Source organism: Vanellus vanellus (genome assembly GCF_965231255.1).
Source record: "Vanellus vanellus genome assembly, chromosome: 17".
Classification (NCBI taxonomy): domain Eukaryota; kingdom Metazoa; phylum Chordata; class Aves; order Charadriiformes; family Charadriidae; genus Vanellus; species Vanellus vanellus.
In genome coordinates this window covers 2,987,663-3,011,889 of record NC_138922.1, presented here as the reverse complement: position 1 = coordinate 3,011,889, position 24,227 = coordinate 2,987,663, and the positions used below count along the sequence as shown (strand labels likewise).

At 40.3% G+C, this 24,227-nt stretch overlaps 1 protein-coding gene and 2 long non-coding RNA genes across 3 annotated transcripts in view; all 3 read left to right on the top strand.

The window, feature by feature from the left end:
- The first annotated feature begins 5,393 nt into the window (after positions 1–5,393).
- LOC309679168 lies at positions 5,394–10,660 on the top strand. The gene is made up of 2 exons (XR_014269815.1): positions 5,394–6,133; positions 10,225–10,660. It is a non-coding gene; the product is annotated as an uncharacterized lncRNA (long non-coding RNA).
- A 2,445-nt stretch (positions 10,661–13,105) lies between these two features.
- On the top strand, positions 13,106–17,132 carry LOC309679167. The gene is made up of 3 exons (XR_014269814.1): positions 13,106–13,175; positions 13,489–13,584; positions 17,018–17,132. It is a non-coding gene; the product is annotated as an uncharacterized lncRNA (long non-coding RNA).
- A 4,929-nt stretch (positions 17,133–22,061) lies between these two features.
- MYH10 (myosin heavy chain 10) overlaps positions 22,062–24,227 on the top strand; it is a gene marked incomplete at its 5' end in the record, with an annotated part of 29,262 nt that continues 27,096 nt past the window's right edge. The window contains one exon of the mRNA XM_082492292.1: positions 22,062–22,140. Coding sequence (XP_082348418.1) covers positions 22,062–22,140 — 79 coding nt within the window. The remainder of the gene's footprint in view (positions 22,141–24,227) is intronic.

The following is a 24,227-nucleotide window of genomic DNA, read 5'->3' as shown; positions in this document are numbered from 1 at the left end:
GGAGGGGGCTGGTGGGTCTAGAGAGGGCTTTGCACAGAGCAAGCAAGGAGGGTAGGGAGGAAAAGGAGACTTCTAACGTCTCTGGCTTTGTGACTCGTCACTCCCATATGCGCTGAGCGAGATGGGGAAGAGCGAGAGGGGAGTGAAATAGTGTTGGTGATGTGTGTGTTAGAGCTGCTTTAGTGTGGTTAAGTAGCGAGCCTTCGTTCTGACTTTTGAGTTGCACTTTGGTTTACAAACTGTGTTTTTGGTTGGGGAGGGAAGTCAGTGCAAAATATAGAAATAATTTAAAAAAAAAAAAAAAAAAAAAAAAAAACAACAAACCAACCTAAATTGCATACATGACTTTCCAGAAGAAGGGAAACTGCTGGTTGTCACTTACTGCCCAGGGACTGCCATGTTCTGTAGGTGGCATGAGGTTGGGGGTACCCTCAGCTGTACCTGTAGACTATGGACATACCTGGACCCTATTTGTTGTCAAATACATGAAATCAGCAGATATTTTCAATCATGGTAGTATGTTAAGTAGTTAAGTTCTATAACTAACTGCATCCATCCGCTTCCAGTCACCCTGGTACCGTGTACCTCTGGTTCAGATGAACAGAATTAGACTTCTGTTCCCTTCCCCTCTCCCCAAAGCCTTCCCACCCCAAAACCCCTCTATTGTCACTAAAATTCAGCATTCATGGTGGTGCCATTTTGAGCTTCAGAAATAGAATCATTTAGGTTGGAAAAGACCTTTAAGATCGAGTCCAACTGTAACATAATTACTGGTACTTTCGGGCTAATGATGGCTTTCGGTGGCTGCATTTGCCTTTATAGCTGAAACACTAAATTGTTTAATCTGTTTTATTAATTTCAAAAGAAACATAATTGGTTTTGAAGTATGGGATCTCGGGTAGGCTTGCTGAGGTTGAAGCTCCACTTAGTGAGGATTTCCCAGATGAGATTTAACTGCCCTAATTTAAACACAGAAGTTAAATGTGTGTCTGGTGATGCTTGGTTCTGTTTCTAAGTGAGGACAGAAATGGACACCCCAAGAGAGCAATTCATCTTGTCTAAAGATAAGTAAACGAAATGCCTCCTCGTTTCCTAGGTGGACCTGTCCTTCTCCGGGGCTTCCAGGAGTGATAATTTCATACAGAAACATCTAACTTTTTTTTTTTTTAGATGCCCAGGTTGTTTTCTGAGCAGGTATGATGCAGCTTTGCAAAATTCACATCACTTAGCTGAATAAACCAAACCTTTGCCAGCTGCTTTACCGACCTCTGTCGCAGTCTGTTACTCTGCACTAAACCAGTGCTAGTTGTTTAAAATAATGGACATAAATGGAGGAAGTATGCATCTGGCTTGCTTTGAAAATTTCTTGGGGGGGGGTGGGGGTGGGGGTATGTGTTTTACTATGATGGTTTTCCCCCTAGGCTCTCTGATGTGAAGCTCAAAGTTATTAAGCTTGCAGACTGAGCCAAAGAAATAATAACGGAACTGAAAAACTCTGCAGAAATTGTGCAATTTTTGAATTTTGAGGGTTTCTTTATTTGCTTTGTTACATTCCTGTTCCATTCACCCTTCTTGGCAAAATTTGAAGGTCTTCCAGTTTCTTCAGATTCTGCTTCTCATGTGGATGGTCATTCTTGAAAGGAAGAACTAAAGCTTTTCTCTCAACTGTAGGCTTGCGTTTCTTAAATATTTGAAGTACAGTGCAAAACCGAAACCTCCTTAAATACTGCTTTTCTCTTGGTTCTTTCATAACGTTTTTGATTTTAGAAGAATAATTATCTTATCCGTAGAAATCCACCTTGCGGTGACTAAGGCTGTAGAGAAAGTTACTTGGTGTTGTGGGTTTATTTTTTGTTGTTGTTTGGCAAAACTGTGGAAAGCAGTGCACAACTAATTAAACTATTGTCCTTTTTCCGTGCTGCTCAAGGTCTGTCTGTCATCTCGTGTTTTATTTGGAAAAGTCCTTTGCATAAACACAGGTGTTAGTATTTTGCGCATGCAATAACAAGTGAATAACTTATTTTCTCAAATTAATTTGAACCATTTCTATGAAGTGAGTATACAGTTAAACTAAAGCTAGTGACATTAATAATTTGGGATGTAACTTGCAGCTGGAATGCTTGCTTGCTAACATATGCATTTGTTTGTTTGCAATGAACAGCCCGAATCACCTAAACCCGTGAAACATCAGGCAAGTGTTTTTCTTTATGCTCTTAAAGTTATGTAGGCAAACTGATACATATTCTTCTATTTTCTGTTGATTTGTATTTATAACATGTGGGAAATCTTGTAGAGGTATACAGCTAGTAGTAAGCTTTGTAAATATTTAACTGGCTTTTGAGAGAGTGAACCAGCTTACGGCTTCCTCAGCGTTGCAAAGCATTTCCCACCGCTTTAGCGTGGTGCGGCTCTGTCCCGAAACACAAGGTTCACCCTCGCTCTAGCTGCCCTGCTCCCGTATGCTGCATGTAGCCTTAGGTAATGAGCTGCTGAGAGTGTGCAGAACACTTGTTTTTACTATTAAACAAAGTCCTAAATAAAAGGTAGCTTCCATTAATTTCTCCAAAATTCTTTTGATTAACCTGCTGTGTTGTCTGAATATTCTTATAGCTTCTCAGGTAGCTCGATGACTTTGATGTCAAGGGGAAAAGACTTAGCATAACTAATTGCCTCCTGAAATTAAGTCTTCCCCCTGATTTTCTAGGATAAGCAGTGCAGTCGACGTAGTATCTGTCCAGTGTTGCTGCCTGAATTAATGTTTGAGCTTCAGCTGCTCTTATTTCTCAGGTTGGCTGGAGCCGCCGTGCAGATAACACTGCCTGTTTACCGCTCCCCTAATCCCTCTCTCCCCGGGGTGGTCATAGTCAGGCTGCTCTAGACCACCCTCCGCTGCGAGAGCCGGAGTTGCAGTGCTCCTGGTGCCGTGGAGCGTACTTGTGAAGGAGCGTAAAGAGGAGGGTTAGGTGGAAGTTGAGGGTAAGACTGTGGAAAGAGAGAAACAATTGCTGCCACATGTTACGTGAGATAAACACTCCGCTCTCTAACCTGAGATGGTAAGTGACGCCTTTTTGTCATGGACACGAGCTTTTAAATAAAGAAAAAGCTTTGCAACAGCTCCATGTGGTGTAACCAAGGCTTGGTAACTGAAAAACCTCCCATGAGTTAGTCCAGCTGGTCGCAGTCTTCCCCATACCTTTTTCTGAAAGGTGACCGTAGTGCAACTTTAACTGTAGTGGAAAGGAAAATAATAAAAGAAACTTCAAGTTAGGTCTGGTAGATTGGCAGCAAAAAGAAATCACGTGGATGGCTGCGATGCCTTTGCTGGTGTGTGGTAACTTGTTAAACCTCTGTAACCCAATCGTGCGTCTGAGCCCGTGGTCTCATTTTCAGAAGTTACAGACATTCTTAGTATTTAACCTAATCCTCCCTCCTTGCAAACCTCAGCCCAGTCTAAGGGTTTCTACTAAAATATTTTTTTTGTTCCAAAAATAGACAGAGCGGTGTTTAGTTTAACCCTCCTTTTGCTTAGAGTTAGCATGTGGGGTTGAAATAAACCATTTGTTGGCGAACGTTTTCAATGTATCAGTGGAAACACACTAATCCAGAAGTGTTGATACTGCATTAAGCCATAATCATTAACATTTCTGTTTCAATGTCATTTTGAACTCCAGAGTGGATCCCTGTTGTATGTGAGTAGCGCGTAGTTTCCCCCGCCTCAACCAGGCTTCACAACGATCAACATCACCGGGATGCCGGTTTTTCTGAAACTGAGACGATAACCTGTCCTTAGCTTCATGTTGCCCTGCATGAAATACTGCATGCCTTCACTTCTCCCACAATACTGCTTTTTCCAAGTTCTGCTTAGATGGCGATGCAGGAGATTCGCCTGTACGCCAAATCGATGCTCTTTCCAAAACGCTGAATGCTTCTAAAAAAGGGAGTTGGTTTTTGGCTGTAAAGCAGTCCATCTGAAAATGAAAACTACTAAATCAGAAGCCGTTCGGAGTGTGAGAGGTTTGCTGTTTCTCAGTGATGGCTACAACAAATCTACTTGGGAGCGCAGCCCACCGCGGCTGGCTCGGCTGCCATCGCTCTCTTCCTTCTCACGCTTTTCACCCACATCTGAGGACCCAACAGAATGTTTTCTTCAAATCCTCAGAAGAGGATCATAAAAATGAGCTGCTAAGAACTTGTTGCATCCAGTTGGGGAATTTGAGTGAGGTTATTTTACGATGCGTTGCAGACGTTCCTCTGCACAAAAGCAAATTAACGTTGTGGTACACAGAAGCGCTGTAACGCCCGGACGAAGCGTGCCTGCGGCGAGATGCTTTCACATGGCACCGCGATGTCCCGCGGAGGAGTCAAATCTTGAAGTCTGTGTGCTTTTCTTTTCCAGACTAGCTAGAATTTGAAATGTAAGCTGTGACACGCTTGCTGCGTTTAATATACGTAATGTGGTTTATTTCAAGCTGTGTACAGCATGGCAAGCGAGCGACTGGGTTTTATACGGGGTGTCTTAGCAGGATCCGACAGCGTGGTTGGGAGAGGGGAAGGGGAGGAATGGTGTGAGCAAGTGCTTTCCCACTGTCTGATGCGTTTACATGGGGAACTCTGAGAATATAAATCACAGACGTGCATATAGTGGCTGTAACAGGGATCAAGTTTTTCCAATTGTGGATTTTTTTCATCAATTTACAGCTCTCAGGAGCGCTTTAAAGTTGGCAGACCTAACGTATAGCGCACAGGCACTGTGGCCTGAGTAGTTTAGCGTGCTCTGGGCGAAGACGCACATCTAGTTCTTTAGTTACTTCAGAATTCAGAGAATATGTAGTCCCGAAGGGAATATATTTGGAAGTAAACAAGTTTTGAGCAGATAACTTGAGGTCACATTAAAGAACGAGCAGCCATTAGTTTCCAGAAGGACTTGAAATACATTTCAATATACAAATAAAAGCCTCTTTTAGGTGTTAACCAATGAATTTTAAAAATTCCCGTGTAAGAACTGACCTCATGTGGAAGCCATGAGAGACTTATGTTTCCCATTCTTTGATGCTCAGTTTGGGCCCTTTATTCATCTACGCTATAAATAATTGGAAAAAGCAGGTTTATGAACTACATTCCAGACAGCTTAATTTTTTTTTTTTTTTTTAACCATCCTTCAGAGCAGGAAGACAATACATTTTTCTATGTACATATGTGCCTCCTGGGCTCATGGAAGCAGCACAGACTGTTTTTGTTACCAGACCTCCTCGTGGACAGCAATTCTAAAAGCTGTTGTGCAATTTCCTTAAGATAAGTGCTTTGATTTCTACATCCATTGGCTCAAACTTAAAGAAACATTTAAAAAAAAAATACATTAAACACACTGAGCAATGTTGGCCGAATTGAGCAATTTGAAAATGATCTTTGTCTTTGGTGTTGCTCAGTCCCTCTGTGCCATGCTGGCGCGCGTCTCAGGTGCACTCAGGTCAGAGGTGTTGCAACGATACAACTGTGTGGTTGATAGAAAACTAGTATTTCACTGGTTTGAAAGTAAGTTTGAAAATAGGTATTCCAAAGTAGCTATACTGTCAAATCACTAAAGAGGAAGTTTTAAGAATAACCTTGCAGTAAAATCTTAAAACAGTTAAATTAGTCTTTCTTCTTAAGCACTCAAAGTCTGTGCCTAACTTCATTAGCCCTAAATGTGAATTTTCTTTTCCATGTTCAATGATTTGCAACATCTATTAAGTCCTGTTTGGTCACTGTTCTGTTTGTGTGTGTGTTTTAAAAAAAAAAAAACAAAAAAAAACAAAAAAAACAAAAAAACACCAAAAAACAAAACAAACCAACAAAACAACCCCAAAACACATTCTTCACTGGATGGAGGAGACTATCAGCGGATTTAGAAGTGAGGGGAAAAATGTTAACCCCCTTCTGAAGGTGGTCCAGTGCCACACTTGGGTAAAAGGACTGTCAGGAAGAAGCAGACCATAGGAACCCTTAATCGCGTGTGCACTGTGCTTATGTCTGTTTATTTTTCTGTTTGTGTGGTTTTTAGGGGGAGCTGGAGCGTCAGCTTCTTCAGGCGAATCCCATTCTGGAATCCTTTGGAAATGCAAAGACAGTGAAAAATGACAACTCCTCCCGCTTTGTGAGTTACTCCTTTTCTCTTTAGAGTCTAAATCTGGATTACTGTTTATGGAGAATTTCCCTTTTTAGGCATTTATCTAATTAGTATCAGAAGCTTCCTTTGTTCTCTTTCCTCCACGAATTCAGGTTCTCTTATAACGCTTTCTGCATTCTGTTGGAGTCACTGAATGTGCATCATCGCTGGCTCTTGGCAAAACTTGCTTTAATTTTGTCTCATTTCTCACTTCAACCATACTTGAACCTACAGTCATGTTCATAGTATGACAAATACAACTGTGCTGCAGAGCTAAACTGTGGCTTGCATGTGCAAATTGCTGCTGAATTGACAGTCTTCCCCATGCGGCATGACGATGCCAGCCTGTTCCCTACTTGCTGATAAAACCAGAGAGGATTGAAATAAGGCTTATGTCAAATCAATTTATTTTTTTTTTTCCTTGTATGAAGGAGTATGGCATCAACATGGAATGCACCTTCTTGTCAATAGCCATGACTTTATCAATTGATTGGTTTATCAGTTGGGTGTTTGTAATTTTTTATTATTTATTTTTTTTTTTTTTAAGCACAAAACTTGTGTATAAAATCCTCTCTAAATTTCCATGCCCTCCTGTCTGACTGCTTTACTGAAAGAAAGCCAAAAAGACAGAATGACTGACTCAAGGTGTTGGCCCCCTTGTCGCTGGCTGATGTTTTTGTTGGGTCAGTGCCTTCTGTTTCACATACTGTTTCAGTGGCAGATAACCACTTCTGATGTGTTTTGCTGTTTTAAAAATAGTGGTGGAACTTGGGGTGAAAAACTCTTTACCACTCCTTAAAACTTCCTTTCCTTTGAAAGAAAAAAAAAAAAAAAGCCATCTCCTATTTCAGAAGAAAGATGTTTTTAGTACAACTTAAACTGTATAGGAGGTATTAAATCTCTTTTCTTGCAAGAACAAAACTAAAATTTACAGAACAAATGAAAGATTTCTTGGCTGCCTTGATGTTTCAACAGTTGCTTGAATTTACAATGTATGAACTCGGCTCCAGTGATAAGGACTCTGGAAAACCATATGACTAAATCCTTACCCTTTTCAGTCAAGAAGGGAGAGCAGAGTGCTGTAGATATCCAACTTGGATAATGTTACAGCCTTGTTATTTACAGTGCTGCTTGATGCATGTGTATGTTGGATGTAGGATTTATAATATCAACAGGTTTCCCTGCGCAATAATTCTACTTTGTTACACGCCTTGAATCCATCAGTGATTGTACTAATTTAATGAAGATACTTTTTTTCCTAAAAGATGTTCGCATCTGGTTTGTGTTATACTGAAGTCTGTGTTGCCTTCATGAATATAATCACTCAGATGGCTCCAGCTCTATTTTTATAAAGGAGCAAGTATAATGCCTTCCAGATGGTGTCATCTCATGCAGAAAAAAGTAATCTTTAGTAACAACCATTTTAAAACCTGACTTAAAAAAAAATATATATCCTCCCACAAAGTGAGAAGTGCTGTTGTTCAGCCTGGACAGGCTTGACAGTCTTTCCCGTGTGGCATGACGATGCCAGCCTGTTCCCTACTTGCTGATAAAAACAGAGAGGACTGAAATAAGGCTTGCGTCAAATCATTTTATTTTTTTTTTCGCTTCTACCAAAGGCAGTGTTCTCTTAGGTTTCTTAGGTTTCAGGAAATAAAGTCTCTAGGTCGCAGTGGATGGGAGAGTGGGCTCACTGGGTTCACATCACAGAACTGAATGCTTCCTTCTGATGTGGTTTTTACAAAGCCATGTACATAGTTCTGTCATGATAGTGTAAACAGAATTCAGTCATTAGGTGACCTCCACTACAGTTGATAACCGATAAATTAAAGATTTCATAGCAAGATTTACCAGTGCTAGCTAAAAGGATGTGTTGATATTTTGCTTTTAAGAAGATGACATCGGTAAGTGACCCCTCTAGCAAAGACTTCATAGACTGAACTTTGAAGCAGGGAGTGTGTGGGTCGCCTCTTCCGGTGTCTCACCTCATTTAACGATGGCTTTCTGCTCAATTACTTTTATTCATGGAACTGGTAACTTGACAGCAGAAATTAGATAACTTCTAAGGGTGAAACAGAGTAAAATGGCTCTGAATTATATCAGAAAAAGCTACTGACTAGACCTTATTTAATGCTTCGTGTTTGTTTTCACACGTACCATGGCAAATCCAAGTGATGTCATTCTCGGAAGGAGCTGTGGTACCTGTTCTGGGTAAAAAGTTGTCAGCTGCCATTCTTGACACACTAGTGCTGACACATGCATGTTCTGTCTAGTTTATAGGTTGGATTTCAGTAAAATGTCAATTCATTCTCTGTGATGGTTATCAGTATAGCTTTCTGGGATTGTTACTGAGCAAAAAGTATAAATACTTCACTTACAAGCTGAGCTTAGAGCGTTCTGTTTCCTCATACTCAGAAATCTGAGTTCAAGTGCTGGTCCCTGACAGGACACGCATGAAAAGGAGCTTTGTTCCTTGGCACGGTCCCGTTAGTGCCACTGGCTTTCCAACCAACCTGCAGATTAAGCAGCAGGGAGTAACCATTGAAGCTAATTTAAAGTATTCAGCCAGTTTTTTTTTTTTAAACTTGGAGAAGTCACTGAGTTGAGGATGTCCAACCGCCGTCACAGAGCAGTTGCTTTGCTCCCGGACTGAGTCAGGACCGGGCTGGCAGGTAGGTTACACCTTGCTCTGGAGCCACTGGTGTGGCTGGGGGGAGATGCTTGGTGCATCTTGTGCACACAAATCTTCTTGACGTGAACGGGTCTGAGCAGGGACGTCAAGGAGAAGCATGGGGTGTGCTGGTAAGAGGTGGCAATAGCTGAAATAATTGCAGCAACTTGCGTGAGTCTGCAGCATGGCAATAGACCCCCCAATATATACTCACTCGGTCGGGCCGTTGCTAGAATACGTGTTGTAGGCTTGTAGAGTAGAATATTTAATATGAAAATCAATAGTACAGTCCCTGAGCTGAATGGATCCGTCCAACGGGAATTCACTTTAACGTACTAATAGCGCTAATCAGTCAGACTTGGGATAAGTGAGGATTTAGGTACTGATTGTACGAGTGCTTTCAGAAGGCCTCTGCAAAAGATATTAGTAGATGGCTTTGTGCAGGTACTGTCAAAAGAAGCGTTAGACAGTTTTTAGCAAACAGCTGTGATGCTCCCTGACCTCCGAAACTGGTTTCTATGTGGGCAGAGGGCTGTAGGAATTGGGTGCAGTGAAAATGGAGTGCCCAGTGTAGTCCCTGGGTATTCCCATGGGTTTCTTCATGTGTTTGCAACCGGGAGAATGCCGAACAGTTTCATGAGCACAAACTTCAAATACAGTAACGGTGCTGTTAAAAGTGGTCCAACTCCAAGCCGGAGCCTGTTGTCCAGTTGGGAATGTTTGCAGCCAAGCGACAAATCAGACTGGGGAACTGATATGGCTTAAAACTGGTATAATACATCCACTTGTGACCACTTTCTTTCCAAGAGCTGCTTGATGTGTGGGAAGCGTGCTCTTTATTTGGCCCTCTGTGGAGAAAAGGAGATTTATGTGGAAGAACTGGGTATACTGTCTCTCTCGTAGTCCTTTCTTTACCAACTGGGGTAAAAGAGGGGCCGTGCAGCTAGCAGCCATCCTGGATTTGGAAATGGAAATGGAAGCGTGATGGGATGGACTGGGCTGGGCAGCACGCTGAGATTCAGGATCGCCGCACATCAGAGACTTAGCGGTGCCTAAAGGTGCTGTAGAAATATGTGCATTGAAAAAAATCTAAGTGTTGCTCTCCACCTTAGAAGGCGCATTTTGTCAGTGTGAGAAATTGCGCTTCCCTTTCAGAAGGTTTTCGTAAGTCTGGATTAAAGACATACCTACGATAGCAGTTCCTTAATCATTAGCAAGTGTTTGTGCGCAGCGTAACATATTCCATCAAAGAGACGGCTGAGTACACCGAAGGGAAAAGATTTCATTTGAACTGGTGTGAAATGCTTATTATATGAATGCAAACAGCATTGTGCTTTTATATAGACAGCATTGTTGTCTTAAAATAAAATTGTAATTACAAAAAAAAAAAAATCTCTTTTCTTTGCAGGGCAAGTTCATTAGGATTAACTTCGATGTTACTGGTTATATTGTTGGGGCCAACATTGAGACGTGTATCCTACCTAATGCCGCGTTGTTGTAAAAATGCAAGTTTCCTGATTTGTTTTGCTTTTAACCCTAGAATCCATTGGAATGCAGTGAAAGGTTACCACATTTCTACATTCCTTCGACAACATCCCTCTCTTCCTTTGTTTCAAAATAGCCGATCAAATATCATAAAGTCAGCGTGCTTCCTCGTGCTTAGAAATCGGATACCCCAAAATTTAGCACTCTGAAATCTGCCGGATTTTCAGGCTAGCCTTAAAAACAGGGTTTGTTCAATAGACAAGCCGTTTAAAGCAGGCTTGCTCTGTGAATGTTTCTAGAAGAAAAAAAAAAAAAAAAAAAAAAAAAAACAACAAAAAAAAAAAAAACAAAAAAACAAACCCAAACAAAACACCTTCCTAAGGAGAAGCTGAGCTTCTGTACTGTGCCAAAAGTTCAGTTTTGCTCTCGTCAGCACTGCAGCTCTCTGCCTGGAAGGAGGCGGTGCTCGGTATAAAGTGATGGAGCTGGAAGTGCTGGACACCTTCTCTTTTCTTAGGTCTTCTAGATATCGGCATAGGTTTGTTAACATGAGACCTACTAGCAATTAATAATGAAGCTTAATTCAGTTTTAGCTTTAAGGTTCGTTTTTATTTATGATTGTGTAAGAACAAGTGAAGATACTTGCCCTGAAAGCCTTTCTCTAAAGTTGTTTTCTTTGTACTAAAAATAGTGTGTGTGTAATTTTTTTTTTTAAGCCTGTTTTCTGGGGCAACAGCAATAGGGTGGTCATAAAATTATGAAATCGGAAGTCTTGGTAAACAGTATCATGTGAGTTTTAAACATAAACAATGCTGCAGTTAAGCTTTCATTCTGTTGCTGTGAAACTGCTTCATTTTAAGTGCAATGAATGTTTGGAACTCTCACAGAATATAGTTTCCCAATAAGGTTGGGAAAGATTTATAGTTTTTCAAAATACGCTTTAATGATGAATGATTTTTTTTTTTTATACAGCACAAGAATGAAGACAGTTTTTGTTTCCATGAAAGTTCAGATGAATTGTTTTGCCTAGACCTTGGTGAAAACAGGAGGACTTAACTCTTAGGGAACTTTTTCTTCATCACCAGAACTTATCTTTGCTCGTAACCTGTGTCACTTCAAATCGCTGTCCCACATTTGTTTTACGATATGGAATATCAAAAAATAAACTGCCCTAAGCTGTAATGTTATTTAAGTTTTTATTAGACAGTGTCTGGTGCCCAAATAGAATTTGGAAGCTGTTTAAAGGCGGTGAAGACTTTAGTGTATGTAAAGATGCAGTGCTTGAGAGAAATGACAAATGCCATTCAGAGAAAGTACTTCCGAGTTCAGCGGTTGCTGGGCTTTGGTACCAAGAGACAGCCATGACCTTAGAAGTGATTGAAAAGGAACGGCCAGCTCCTCTCGCTTAGGCTTCAGCTCTTCCGTTACGGACAATTCTCAGCTGCATGTAGCAGGGAAATGAGTTTACTGGAATTAAATGTGGGCTTCTACCAGTCTGAATTTGCAATCTCTCATTTAAAGTTACTGAGAGTTCATAGTGGTCATAGTCCTGTCATTACTATTAAGTTTGTTCTTAAAGTAATTCTATAGCCTGCTTTGAAAGTTTTGTTTGCATTGGATGTTTTTAACCAAAAATTGTAGAAGATCCTTGACTAGTTACCATCAGACTTGTTGGAGAAGTCTCGCGCTGTTCGTCAGGCTAAAGATGAGCGGACATTTCATATCTTCTATCAACTCCTAGCTGGAGCGGGAGAACACCTCAAGTGTAAGTTGAGAATCTCATTTTGTAAACCTGTGGCTTCTGCTGCCGTGTTTGTTATTTCAGCATTACCACCATTGAGTTGGAACTACTCTTTAGTCTTGAAACGGTGAGTTTTAAAAGAAGACTGAAAAGCCAGGTGGCTTTGGTTTGAAATAACTCCTGTGTTTTATGGAGTGTGCTGTTGAGCAACTGGTGCGTTTCAAGCAGACGGCTCCTACATGACAAAGTCCGCTTTGGGCAGCCTCTGGCTGGGAATTGCTGGGTTGAACCTGCATTGCTCCCGGCTGATTCGTGACAAACCCAGCCGGCAGCGACAGCCGTAGCTGATCTGGACCGTGCCTTCAAACTGGGCGGAAAAGCAGCCATTTTACCAAAATATAATGAAACCCTGTGGTTTTCTTCAGCCCTTGCAGTACTATGTTGCTTATCTTCTACTCGTTTGTTTGTTTGTTTTTTTCCCCCGCCTTGGTAACTGGGAATTTCTGTTAGGTTGTGATAAGTGAAACTATATGAAGGTACAGACTTCAGAGAATTGACCTGCTCTTTCTCCTCCCGTATTAGATAAACCTGTGTGTAGCATCCTTGATGTGTTATCATCAACACCTAACTCCATTTCTGCCTGTGTCTGTTACCTTTCAATAGAGATATTTCTTTTAGGATATTCCAGATAGGAATTTGAGATTATGGTAGCTAGATCTGAGGGAGGTAATGTTCTGTTTACAGGTTTAATGCGTTAAAGAGCTAATGCAGGTTGCTTACAGATAGAGATTCTGGGAACCTGGCTTCAGCTTTTAAGGCACGCTCATATTTTTAGGGTTTCAGAAGCGGGTATAACGGCTTCTAGCTGTATTTGAGGAACTGATTCTGTAAAGCGTAGTTTGTGCATTTAGTGAGAACAGAGTACAGGTGGGTGTCAACAGCATTTTTTAGCTTATTTTTTTTCTCTCTTCCATTTCCCCCCAATACAGCTGACTTGCTGCTTGAAGGATTTAACAATTACAGATTTTTATCGAATGGCTACATCCCCATTCCTGGGCAACAAGACAAGGATAACTTTCAGGAGACGATGGAGGCCATGCATATCATGGGATTTTCGCATGATGAGATCTTGTGTAAGTTACTAAGCCTTTTGGATTTTTAAAGTGTATGTTCTTCTTTTGTGCGTACACACACACACTTGCTAATTTAATGTCACCAAATTTAGTGTTGCCTCAGTGTCTTGACAGCCTGCAGCAAATGTTTTCTTGACATGAGCTGGGGTTGAATTAAAGCCATTTGCCTAAAAACTGCAGTACAAACTTTGTTTCCTTTCTGAACTCTGAATACTTGGAATTTGGAAGAAAAGTAATAAGAGTAACAGAAGAAAAATTTGTTAAGCTGAGCCCTCTTCAATTAAACCGTTGCATATGTCTTTTGTTAACACAGCAATGCTGAAAGTGGTGTCTTCAGTGCTACAATTTGGAAATATTTCCTTTAAGAAAGAAAGAAATACTGATCAAGCCTCTATGCCAGAGAATACTGGTAAGTTGATCACGGTTCTATGGCTTCCTTTAACTTGGGCTGTAGTTTTCTTCCTGCCATTTAGGTCAGTGCATCTCTTCAGAAGTACACAAGTGGTCTTCTGAGCTTCCTCGATAGCGTTCTGGGCCAACAAAGAGGCCGTGGGTGTTGTGGTAGTAGCCGACAGGCAATTGTTAAAACTCTCCTCTTCCATTCTTGTAATGCGGACAAATTTAAGTATCTGTCAACAGAATTTATGCTGTTTGCATTGCTTCTAAACTCTGAACAAGTATTTCGGTTGTAATCTTGTTTATGGCGATCTACAAAGACTTAAGCACTAGGAAAAAGTGCATGCTTAAAGCAGTTTGTTTTCCTTGGTTCTTGGCCACGAGTTTCTTGCCAATGATAAGAGCCCTGGGGGCCAAGCACAACTTCCATGGGGAAATGGCTGCACAGAAGAATGCTGTCTTTAGAAAAACCCGATTTCTGAAGCGGCATGGTACTGTGACTTAAGATTTAGTTTCTCAGTCAGTACCTGCAATGCAATCAGCATTTTGAGGAGTACATTTCTTCACAATAACAAATGCTGCTGAAAGAGATCTCAGGGTCTTGAATTGGTACTTCAGTAGCAGCCTTTTAAACGCTCTGATGGAAGTTGGCTTTAAGAATTGACTTCAGTGGAAAGAGCGGTAATGATCATCATTCCCAGGACCTGCTGCACATGCACAACTCGAATTCTTGTCTGGATCTTGTTTTGTAATTGTCCTAAACTGCGGTGCATGTAGGCTGTTTACCGTGTCCAAAATGTTTGTAGTCTCTCGGGGCGGTGGCCTGTTCCCCAGAGTGCTCCAGGCAGGTACGGATCAAAGCTCAATAGCCCTTGACTCAACATTTGGCTGGCGGTTGGCACTTCGAGTTTTGCAGTGAGGAAGAAAGGTTGGGAGAGGGACTGGGGGGTTGGGTTTTAGTGCCTCTTTGGGCAACTCAACTGAGTCATTGTCCATTTAGAAGGTGTGATGGAGAAAAGTATGGATGCTTCTTACTTCATGGCTGTCTTGGCTTTTGTTGTATTACTGTTGTTTTTTGGACATAACATTCTGAATTATATTGTATTGGATAGAAATATATTGATATTATTGGGTATTTATAATACTGGATACAAAATTGTGAATTGTAAAGCAAAGATGCTGGAAAGCTCAGATCGTAGTCAAAGCAGGTTTCTGTCCACTTGTTATTTGTATCTTTCTGAAGACACTGAGTAAAACTGATCTCTCCCTTGTCATCCGTATTGTCACATCTCACTGTAATGGGTTTCCCTAGCATCCTCCAGAGAAGTAAGTGTGTCTGGATAGTGATTTGATAGTGATTTGTCTCATTTAGAGGCGTGTGGCTGAAATAGGTCAGGTTGGTGTAGATGGGAAGGAATTTGTGTGGGTAGTGGAGATGTGAACCTGGACACGTGGATGTCAAAGAATATGGAAAGCAAATTCTACCCTATAGATAATAAATATAGATGTGCAAATAAACAGTTTCAAGTATAGATACAAGAGATGGCAAGAAAGCCATCTACCCTTCGTGATGAAGAGGAAGGAGAACCTCTTTTCAGAGGACCTTCTCATGCTTGCCAGATTTGGAAGACGCCTTTCTGCTGAAAGGGCAGAGGTTCATAAACAACCTCATAAAGTTCATGCATCAACTATGATATGAGCTTTTCAGCATCTTTGCTTTATAATAATTCAGATTTTTATATCCAAAACCCAATAGTAATAAAACACAAGTCAGGGCTTTCTGCTATTGCTCCTTTTAAATGGAACTTCCGCAGCTATAAACAAACAAGATGAATTATGCTTTTTTAAAGTGCAACATTAATGAAGCTGGAATACTGTGAACCAGCGCTACCTTTAGAAGCGACAGAGTTTTGACTTGAAAATGGTTTCGTTTCCTTCAGTCCAACCTCTGAAATGCTGCCTACAACCTCCTTTGGTGTCTGAAGCAGATGAGATTTTTAGTATTACCTCTGCTATGATTGATTGTTATTATCATTACCAAAGCCATGGGTTATTACAAATTGGAAGGGTAGGGACAATAAATCCCATGTCACAGGTTCATGAAAGAGGAGGTGAGTGTAGTGTTTGGAGTATTGCATGGGGGGAAAAACCCTCATTCCTTAAAAACTGTAATATCCTTTGTATAGTATCCATTATGCCACAGGACCAAGCTGATGCTTATAGCTACTTAATATTTTCAAGTTCTTGTTGGTTTTGTGTGGTTTTTTTAGTGTTTTTTTTTTTTTTTTAAAGATTCTCACAGCATTTACTACTCGGCACCTAAGGCTGTAAGTTTTTTTTTTTCTGATGTGCTGATGTGTATTTTTATAGCACAGATGCTCCTGAGTGTAGTTAAAGTGAAAGGAGTGCTCGATTTGTGACACTACCCTAATTTCACTGGTCGTGTGTTGATTCATGAACCCTTCTGATGAAGGTATGGCCAGACAGAGAATCTTAACATTAAGAGCAAGTAGGAGTGGTTTTAATACCAGAAAAAAAAAAAAAATGCAGAGGAAGCTCTTTTATACTGGTATTAAAATCTGGTTTCCAATGCTGGTTTGTAAAAATAGTTTTGTTTCATTTTGACAGTAAAACATGAGCTGTCAGATGACAAAGATAAGGGGTTAAAGTACATACTGGATCGTGTGGAAGGCTTCTGCTAAAGGGCAACACTTACCCGCTAAAAATACCTTTAGCGTCACTTTCGTTTTTAGAAGTATGGAATCATAAATACCCGACCCACTGGAAAAATTCATTTTGAAAAAGGGATTGATGCAGCAAGAATATGTCACGATGGTGTCGGTAACGTTATTTCAAACAATGAGCATGACACGGGGAGAGTTCATGCTGTCTAAAGAAAGTGCGCTGCTGCTTGCATTGTTGTTCTATATAAAATATTACAAGCCCATGTTTTAAATAGTTTAACCATGTATTTCGATATAGTGTGTGATAGAAGCATTACACTGGCATGTCTGCCTAAACTGAAAACTTTGCGTGTGATGGAGTTGATGTGTGATGGCCTCATACTGTGCTTTTTTTTTTTTCTGGAGATGAGAAAATGAACGTTCCCTATTCCAGTAACAAAACAGATGCTTGTACATAGGCTATAGACTGTTACGTGACCTCCCCGCAATTTCATGAAATCTGGGGTTTCCCACAGTCCCCTGAGCAGATCCAGTGGTTGTGCTTCTGGACCACCTCCCGACAGCCTTTGCACTGGAGGCCCCGCGGAGGTGGGCTGTGGGGTAGGGTCGATCTGTCCACGGGACAGACGTGCATCTCCCCGACTGCTATTCCGAATGGCAGTTGAATTTTGAAGCTGGTGCACCATTGTCAGTAGCATTTCACCTATGGCGCTAGTGGCTCTGGAGGACTTACGCGCTTCCATTTCTGCCTTTGCTCTCCAGTTGCGCAGAAACTCTGCCATCTACTGGGAATGAACGTGATGGAGTTCACCCGGGCCATCCTCACACCGCGCATCAAAGTTGGCAGAGACTACGTTCAGAAAGCCCAGACCAAAGAACAAGTAAGTTTTGGTGCTTTAAAGATGAAGTGCCCCGTCCTGATTAGCTCTTAATAAAGATAATTAGGATTGAGTGTGTACTGGCACTGACTTTCTTCAAGCTTACTGTCTTCATTAAATGTTCTTCTATGGTAAAAAACAGTGGTAGAATAGAAGAAACCTTTCCCTTTCCTTGACTTTCTGCTGGTTTCATCCTTTAATGTCATTGTTGTGTGTATCAAACACACAGCAAGCTTTGGGGTTTTTTTTATAGAACAGTTTAAAAACATATTTTTCATGACATTAATCAAACTACACACTGTTGCTACTGATTGTTTTCATTCCTCAGTGGTATTAACTCCATTAAAGTTCTTCTATTACTTAATTATTTGTGATAATACCCGTGTCTGTGTTCTTTTGATGACTTCTCCAAGGTAAATAAATTTTCTTGTTTGGATTTTCAGGCAGACTTTGCAGTGGAAGCTTTGGCAAAGGCCACCTATGAACGCCTCTTCCGCTGGCTTGTTCACCGCATTAATAAAGCTTTGGACAGGACCAAACGACAGGGAGCGTCTTTTATTGGAATTCTGGATATTGCTGGATTTGAAATCTTCGAGGTACTTCGAAACACTGCTAATCTGATTTTTCTTTTTCCTATTAATGTGCCTTCAGGACTAACCGTAGAGCACCTAAATGCATACGTGTTCCAAGGCTGCAGGGGGTTTTGTTTTGTAGCATGCAAATGCTTCGATAACCCTGAATTACAGTGGCAAAAAGTCATACCCAAGTCTAAATTGTTCCTTTACATGTGACAGTTTTTCCTACTATACGTTAGTTTAATAGATGTAATGGGAACATAAGAGACTTGTATAATGCGTTTTCTAACTTTACATTCTGTTTGAATGTTGCAGAGTTTTGGTGAATTTCCTTGTAGGGTCAAATTTTTTTTTACTTCCAGGTATGTGATGCATCCTGTCACTGAATTATTCTTGCTTACTAATGTTATTCTTGTAGTTGAACTCCTTTGAGCAACTCTGCATTAACTACACCAACGAGAAGCTTCAGCAGTTATTTAACCACACAATGTTTATCCTGGAGCAAGAGGAGTACCAGCGAGAGGGTATAGAGTGGAATTTCATTGACTTTGGACTGGATCTGCAGCCTTGCATTGATTTAATCGAAAGACCTGTAAGTTTGTGCATTAATAATGCTCTAAGGAGAAAAGGGTAGACTGCCGAGTTTGTCTTTTCCTGCCTGCAAATTATAGGACTGTATAGACATTTCTTGCGGAGCTGCCACAAAAAGTGAATTCACTGGAATGCTGAAGTCCAAAGTCTAAAACACCGTGTATTAGTAAAAGGTTTTATCCTTATGGGTTCTTCCCCTGACGTTAGGGTAGAATACTGAACTACAGGTATGAAGCTACTACTACTTTTATACTTTTTTTTCCCTGGTACTCATGAAGTGTAGTCCTGTTGCTTTCATATTAAACCGTGCCATGGCGTCACAGGAGCTTTAGAGCAGTGGCTGAGTTAGAAAGCTATTCAAAGCTTACAGTAAACTTATCTTTTTCATTTGAGATCAATAGCAAAATTCCTCAAACTTCAGGAAAGAGTTTTCCCCATAAATCCGCCTTGCAAAGGGGAAAACAGTATCTTAAAGGTGGTGTTACTCACTGTGCTTTTTAACATATTCTTCTGGTTGCTCAGTATATGGAAGCTGAAGGGGGCTTCAGAGAGCAGGAGGAGCGGTTGGGTTGGGGGAGAACAAAGCTCATCATTCCTGAAAGTTATCACTCTTAGCACCTCAGAACTGTGCTGTCAAAATTATTTTATGACCTTTTAAATTAAATCTGGGGCGTTGAAGTTACTACTCTCTGCGTTTCTGCGTGTGTATTCTAGAATACACGTAAGCTGCTGCTGATGCTGTGCATCCTGAAGAGCAGAAAAGCCCACAAGCCACATTCTTGGTTTTCTTTAGAGTAAGAGAAGGGAAATCTTGTTTCAGTGCAAAGGCTTGCACTTTGAGCGTGGAGCTTCAGAAATACCTCTTTGGAAGGTAAAATCTCTGCCAAAAAGCCTGAGGGTTTAAGTGTGGATACTTTCAGTATGCAGATGTTTTGGTGAATATCCTAAAAATGCATCAAATTACTTGATTTTTTTTTTTTCTTCTTCTGAAAAGCAAATGTCAGTACCTTCATAATTGTTCTGTAAATGAGGTATGTGATGCTATGTAGTAGGCACATAGAAACATCTCTCTCCAAACGTGTAAACTTTACATTCACTAGAAACTTTTGAAGTATAAAATATTATAAACTCTTTTTTTCCACTGCTTTCCTGTGTACATCAGTCTGTCTTCCCCGAGGAAAATGATCCCCTCAAACAATTCTACAGCTGTAAAACACAGACATCGCTCGTTCCGTACTTCATTTTAAGAATAAACGAACCTTCAGATGGAGCGCTTAAATTATACGGAAAGAGAGGGAGCATATAAAACTGTGCTGGCTGCTCAAGCAAAGGCTGCTGAGTCTCTCTGGGTGCTGCTCCTGGATATCAGCAGGGGCTCGGCAAGGGGAGGCTCGGCGGCTGTCCCAGTCGCATCGAGTGGCTGGGAGGGAGAGTTGTCTTCAGTTTAGCCCACATTAAAGCGTGACGTTAACTACTGTGGAGATGGGGCAGAGCTGCTGCGTACATACATGTCACAGAAATGTTTGGAAGGTAACTCTGGAGGTCACCTACTCCAGTCTCTGCTCATAGCAAGGCTCTGGGCAGCACCTGGTCAGGTCATTTGTGTCTACGTCTGTATACGTTGAAAAGAATGTTTGAACTGGTCATAATGTCTTTCATTGAACTGGACTCCTCCCCAGCTTGTTTTAATTTAAATCAAATTGGAATCAGTTTAGACAACTTCTTACTGTGTCATTCAATGACGTGTTTTAAATACTAATTTTTTTTTAAAATATAGATGTATTAAATATTAACACATTAAATCCAACTGGATTTCAGGCAAATCCTCCTGGTGTGTTAGCATTACTGGATGAAGAATGCTGGTTTCCTAAAGCTACTGACAAGACGTTTGTGGAAAAATTGGTCCAAGAGCAAGGAACCCACTCCAAATTCCAAAAGCCAAGACAGCTAAAGGACAAAGCAGACTTCTGCATTATTCACTATGCGGGGAAGGTAAGGGTTAGATGTTAAATACTTGGTTAGACATGTTGGTTTTGCGAAAGTAAGATGTGGTATAGCTACCGAATTCAGAAATACATGTGCGGGAGGGTGGCCCTGTTTCAGTTTCTTGAGGAGAGCTCTGATGGAACGCCTGTTACCAAATAGACAAAATTGAAAAATATAAATTAATATTAAATGAAGCAAATATTTCAGTTTCTTTGAATTTTATTTTCAGGTCTTACAGGTGAGTTTTTTTCAGGACTTGTATTGAAATGAGTCTCTATGTTTCCAAGTTGATGGCAGTGCCTGAAGCCAGGCTGTGTCTTTTGTCTCCTCAGTTCACATAAGATTTTCTGTATATCCATTTTATAGATAAGCTGATATCTTTGAGTTTTCACTGTTAGTCCAATCTTTATCCTCCCACTGAGGGACGGAGCTCAGCTGCAATGTGAACAGGTCCATGAAATAACTACGCAGTTCTCGTCAGCATTTTGTGGAACCTTCATGATCACCAGCTCTGTCCCATGGGGCCGTGCTATGTAATTAGTTTCATAACTAGTTAAAACTTAATCCCAGTACCAGTTTTTGTCCTGATATTTAAAAGGAACTGTGCAAATTACTAAGTTATCCTTTAATTTTCATTTAATGTACTATTGGCTTTTTGTTATCTAGTCTTTGACGTCAGTGGTGCCAAGTAGATAATTGTAGTGAAAACTGAAGTCAAGAAATTACATTTTACTTTCTCAATGAAATCATCACTGCAGTTGATAGTAGACTAGTTGTGAAACAACAGATTATCTTTGGGTAATCAAAATGAAGTAAAACAGCTTGGTGCCTGACTACTGGGAAGTAATTGTCCTGAAGAATGGTTCACTTCTGCCGAACTGAGTGGGCATTTCTGGGATACTGGCACTGCATCGCAGATCTCAAAGAGGCATTTTTCAGTTTTCTGTCAGAATGTGTATTACCTTCAAAGCTAGAACTGTTTGTAAAATAGCTTTTCCTGCAAGAAGTACTAAGATGATGATCTGATCTGATTTGGTTTGGGATGCTGGAAGCATTTAAATGTGGCTTTCTTTCGAAAGCCCTTATATAAAAATAGAAAACTCACACTTTGGTTGAAGCAAGAACATGCTAGTCTGCTTGGGGAATTTTCGGTCTCTCTTGGGTTGGGATGAAACCTATGCTGGTAGCATTGAGTCTTCAACTGCTGAGCTTAATTTAATTGTAAACCACAGAATTGGGTCTTTCAAGATGACAGCTTTGTTTGTTTTTCTTGATAGAACAAAGTGTTTAAGTATAACTGCTATAGTGAAAATTTAAAAAAAAAAAAAAAAAGACAAACAAACCTCATGTTGCAGCACATCCTTAATTTACTCTCTAGTAATTTAGATAAAGTAATTAGGATCTATTCTGGCGGTGTTTTTACATCTTCACAGTGAACAGTGAAGCCTGATTTTGGCAATAACACTAGGCTGAAATAACACAGCTATTAGTAAGCAAAAAGTCAGATTGCTAGATTTTTAAGAGAACTCCTATTTGCTTTTTCAAAAGAATAGTAACTTTTAGTGGCACTTTGAACTGTTCTAAGGAGGCACAAGAAACTCATAGCAAGCCAACATCAAGAAGAGAATAGGAGGAAAACATCAGGATGATATTTTTGAAAGCTTTTTTTTCTTAATGCTGGTAAATTTAAAACTAAAGCTGGTAGTCTGTCTGATCACGTGCAATTTGGCTACTCTACAGGTAGACTACAAGGCAGATGAGTGGCTGATGAAGAATATGGACCCCCTGAACGACAATGTGGCTACACTCTTGCACCAGTCTTCTGACAAATTTGTTGCTGAGCTTTGGAAGGATGGTAAGAGATCATACTCCGAGTACACAACTTGTTAGCAATTTTACCTTGCTGGATGAGTTGGTGGGGCTTTTTTGTGTGCCTGTTCCCTCCTCACCCTCCACCTCTACATTGTAAATATCTACAGCATTTTCTCGATTTATTTTGGGTTTTTTTTTTAGCGCCAAAAGTACAAGTAGGAAGCTGGGTTGCACCTATGGTCCCTTGCACATGTACCATTTCTGAGTAGCTGCTTCTCATGTTCATTATTTGAACTGATATCACTTTACTTGTTACACTGTGTCAAATTTCATCTGTACAATCTTGTCTAAAACTTAGTTTGAATTGCTGCAGTTAAATCCTGAATGTGAACAGCTGTAGTGGTACTTGCTGTTAATAAAATGTTGTCTTATGTGGGCACCAGCACAGTTGTTTCTTGTGCAGCGGTGAGTCATATCCTGGGAATCTGCATCTCCTAAAATAAAATTCATTAACAGCCATACTAGTGCTTAGATATTGCATATTAAAATCAAATGCAATGTTTTCCTATTTTAACTGTACACTGCTGTTTAGCTAGTCTGCCTGCACATCAGCTTAAATTATTTGTCAACATTTTTACTAAAATACCCCAAGAAGCAGAAATAGCCAAATAAATACTTACCAAGAACTTTTCTGTTCTAGTTTTTAACGCAAGATATTAATTGGAGTGTATTTACATGCCACAGTGTATAAATCTTGTAGTTTCTTATTCCAGGAGGAAATTAAGCTTGTGATATAGATGATGCTGTAGGTTAATACTGAGTTTCCCCTCTTATTCTCAGGAATACTTACTGGTTCAGCTACAGAAAGCAGTTTTAATGAACACAGAAAGAACTTTTTGGTTGAGCATCTGCTCCTTTCCTTTTGAATACACGCACAGAAGCAAAAGTGTTTTGATCCGAATATGCAAAACCTGCTTCCGCAGATAATTGAAATGTGCATGGAATATGTTGTGCCCTAATTGCTTTTGTAGCACAGTTAAGTCTGTTTGCAATTGATAAACCTGTTCTGTATAACTAACTGAAGTGTCTTGTGTATCTGCTCTTCTGTCTTTCTGTTTTTGCTGTTTCTCTGCCTTAGAGATTCAGAATATTCAGAGAGCCTGTTTCTATGACAATATTACTGGTCTTCATGATCCACCAGGTGAATGGCTATAAAACCAGTAGGCCTACTAAAGGCAGGGCTGTTGTATCTACAGGAAAACCATTTTTGCTCGTAGGCTTGCATGAACTCTTCATTTCATGCTAAACTTAGGTATACCTCCACAAGGCAAACGGTCTCCGAGTGCATACCTATTCAGTTGCTGCTGCATACATATAGCATCTATATTTTATGCATTGCATTTAAGCATTGCAGATGAAAAGGTTTGTTGCTTCCTAGTTCCATGTTGAGATGCAGAATTGCTTCTTAAGTGATAATTCTGGTAGCTCCAAGCATTTGAGAGAATGCACAAGCTTTGTAACACTATCAAGCTTCTTTCTGCAGTCCAACATTGACAAAACTCTGGAATGTTTTAGAACGTGGATGTATTTTTTGGGGGAGGAGAGCTGAAGAGTGTATTGAAGTATCGGGAAAAAGTGCTGCAGTTGTAGTGGGGGTAGTAAGTGAAATAAACTTCTTCCAGACTTGTTGAAATTGTTCTTCTACTTAAAAGCATCTTAACTTCAATATTTCTCCTTTGTAGAACCTGCACATGTTTTTTGAGGTATTGAGAAATCAACAAATCCACTCATTTGGAATGTTTTTGAAGGCGCATTAGATATTTTATCCAACCTCTTCCTTGTTCTTCCTGTATTCCTCTCCCCAAGTTTAGAAATATGTGTCTGTGAAGGTTGTGCCTTCAGCCTTTAGAGCTTTACTTGGGTTTACCTTCCACTACTCACGATACATCGCACACTTGGGCTTATGAAAAGCTTACATTTAACTTTAATAATCCTCTTTGAAATATAAATAACCATCCTACGGTTGGAGGACAGAGGGGAGCAAAACGAAAGATGCATAATTAACAGCTATATTTACAAAATTGTAAAAAGTACGTGGGCAAAGCAAAAGCTGAGTGGTGTCCAGTTGTC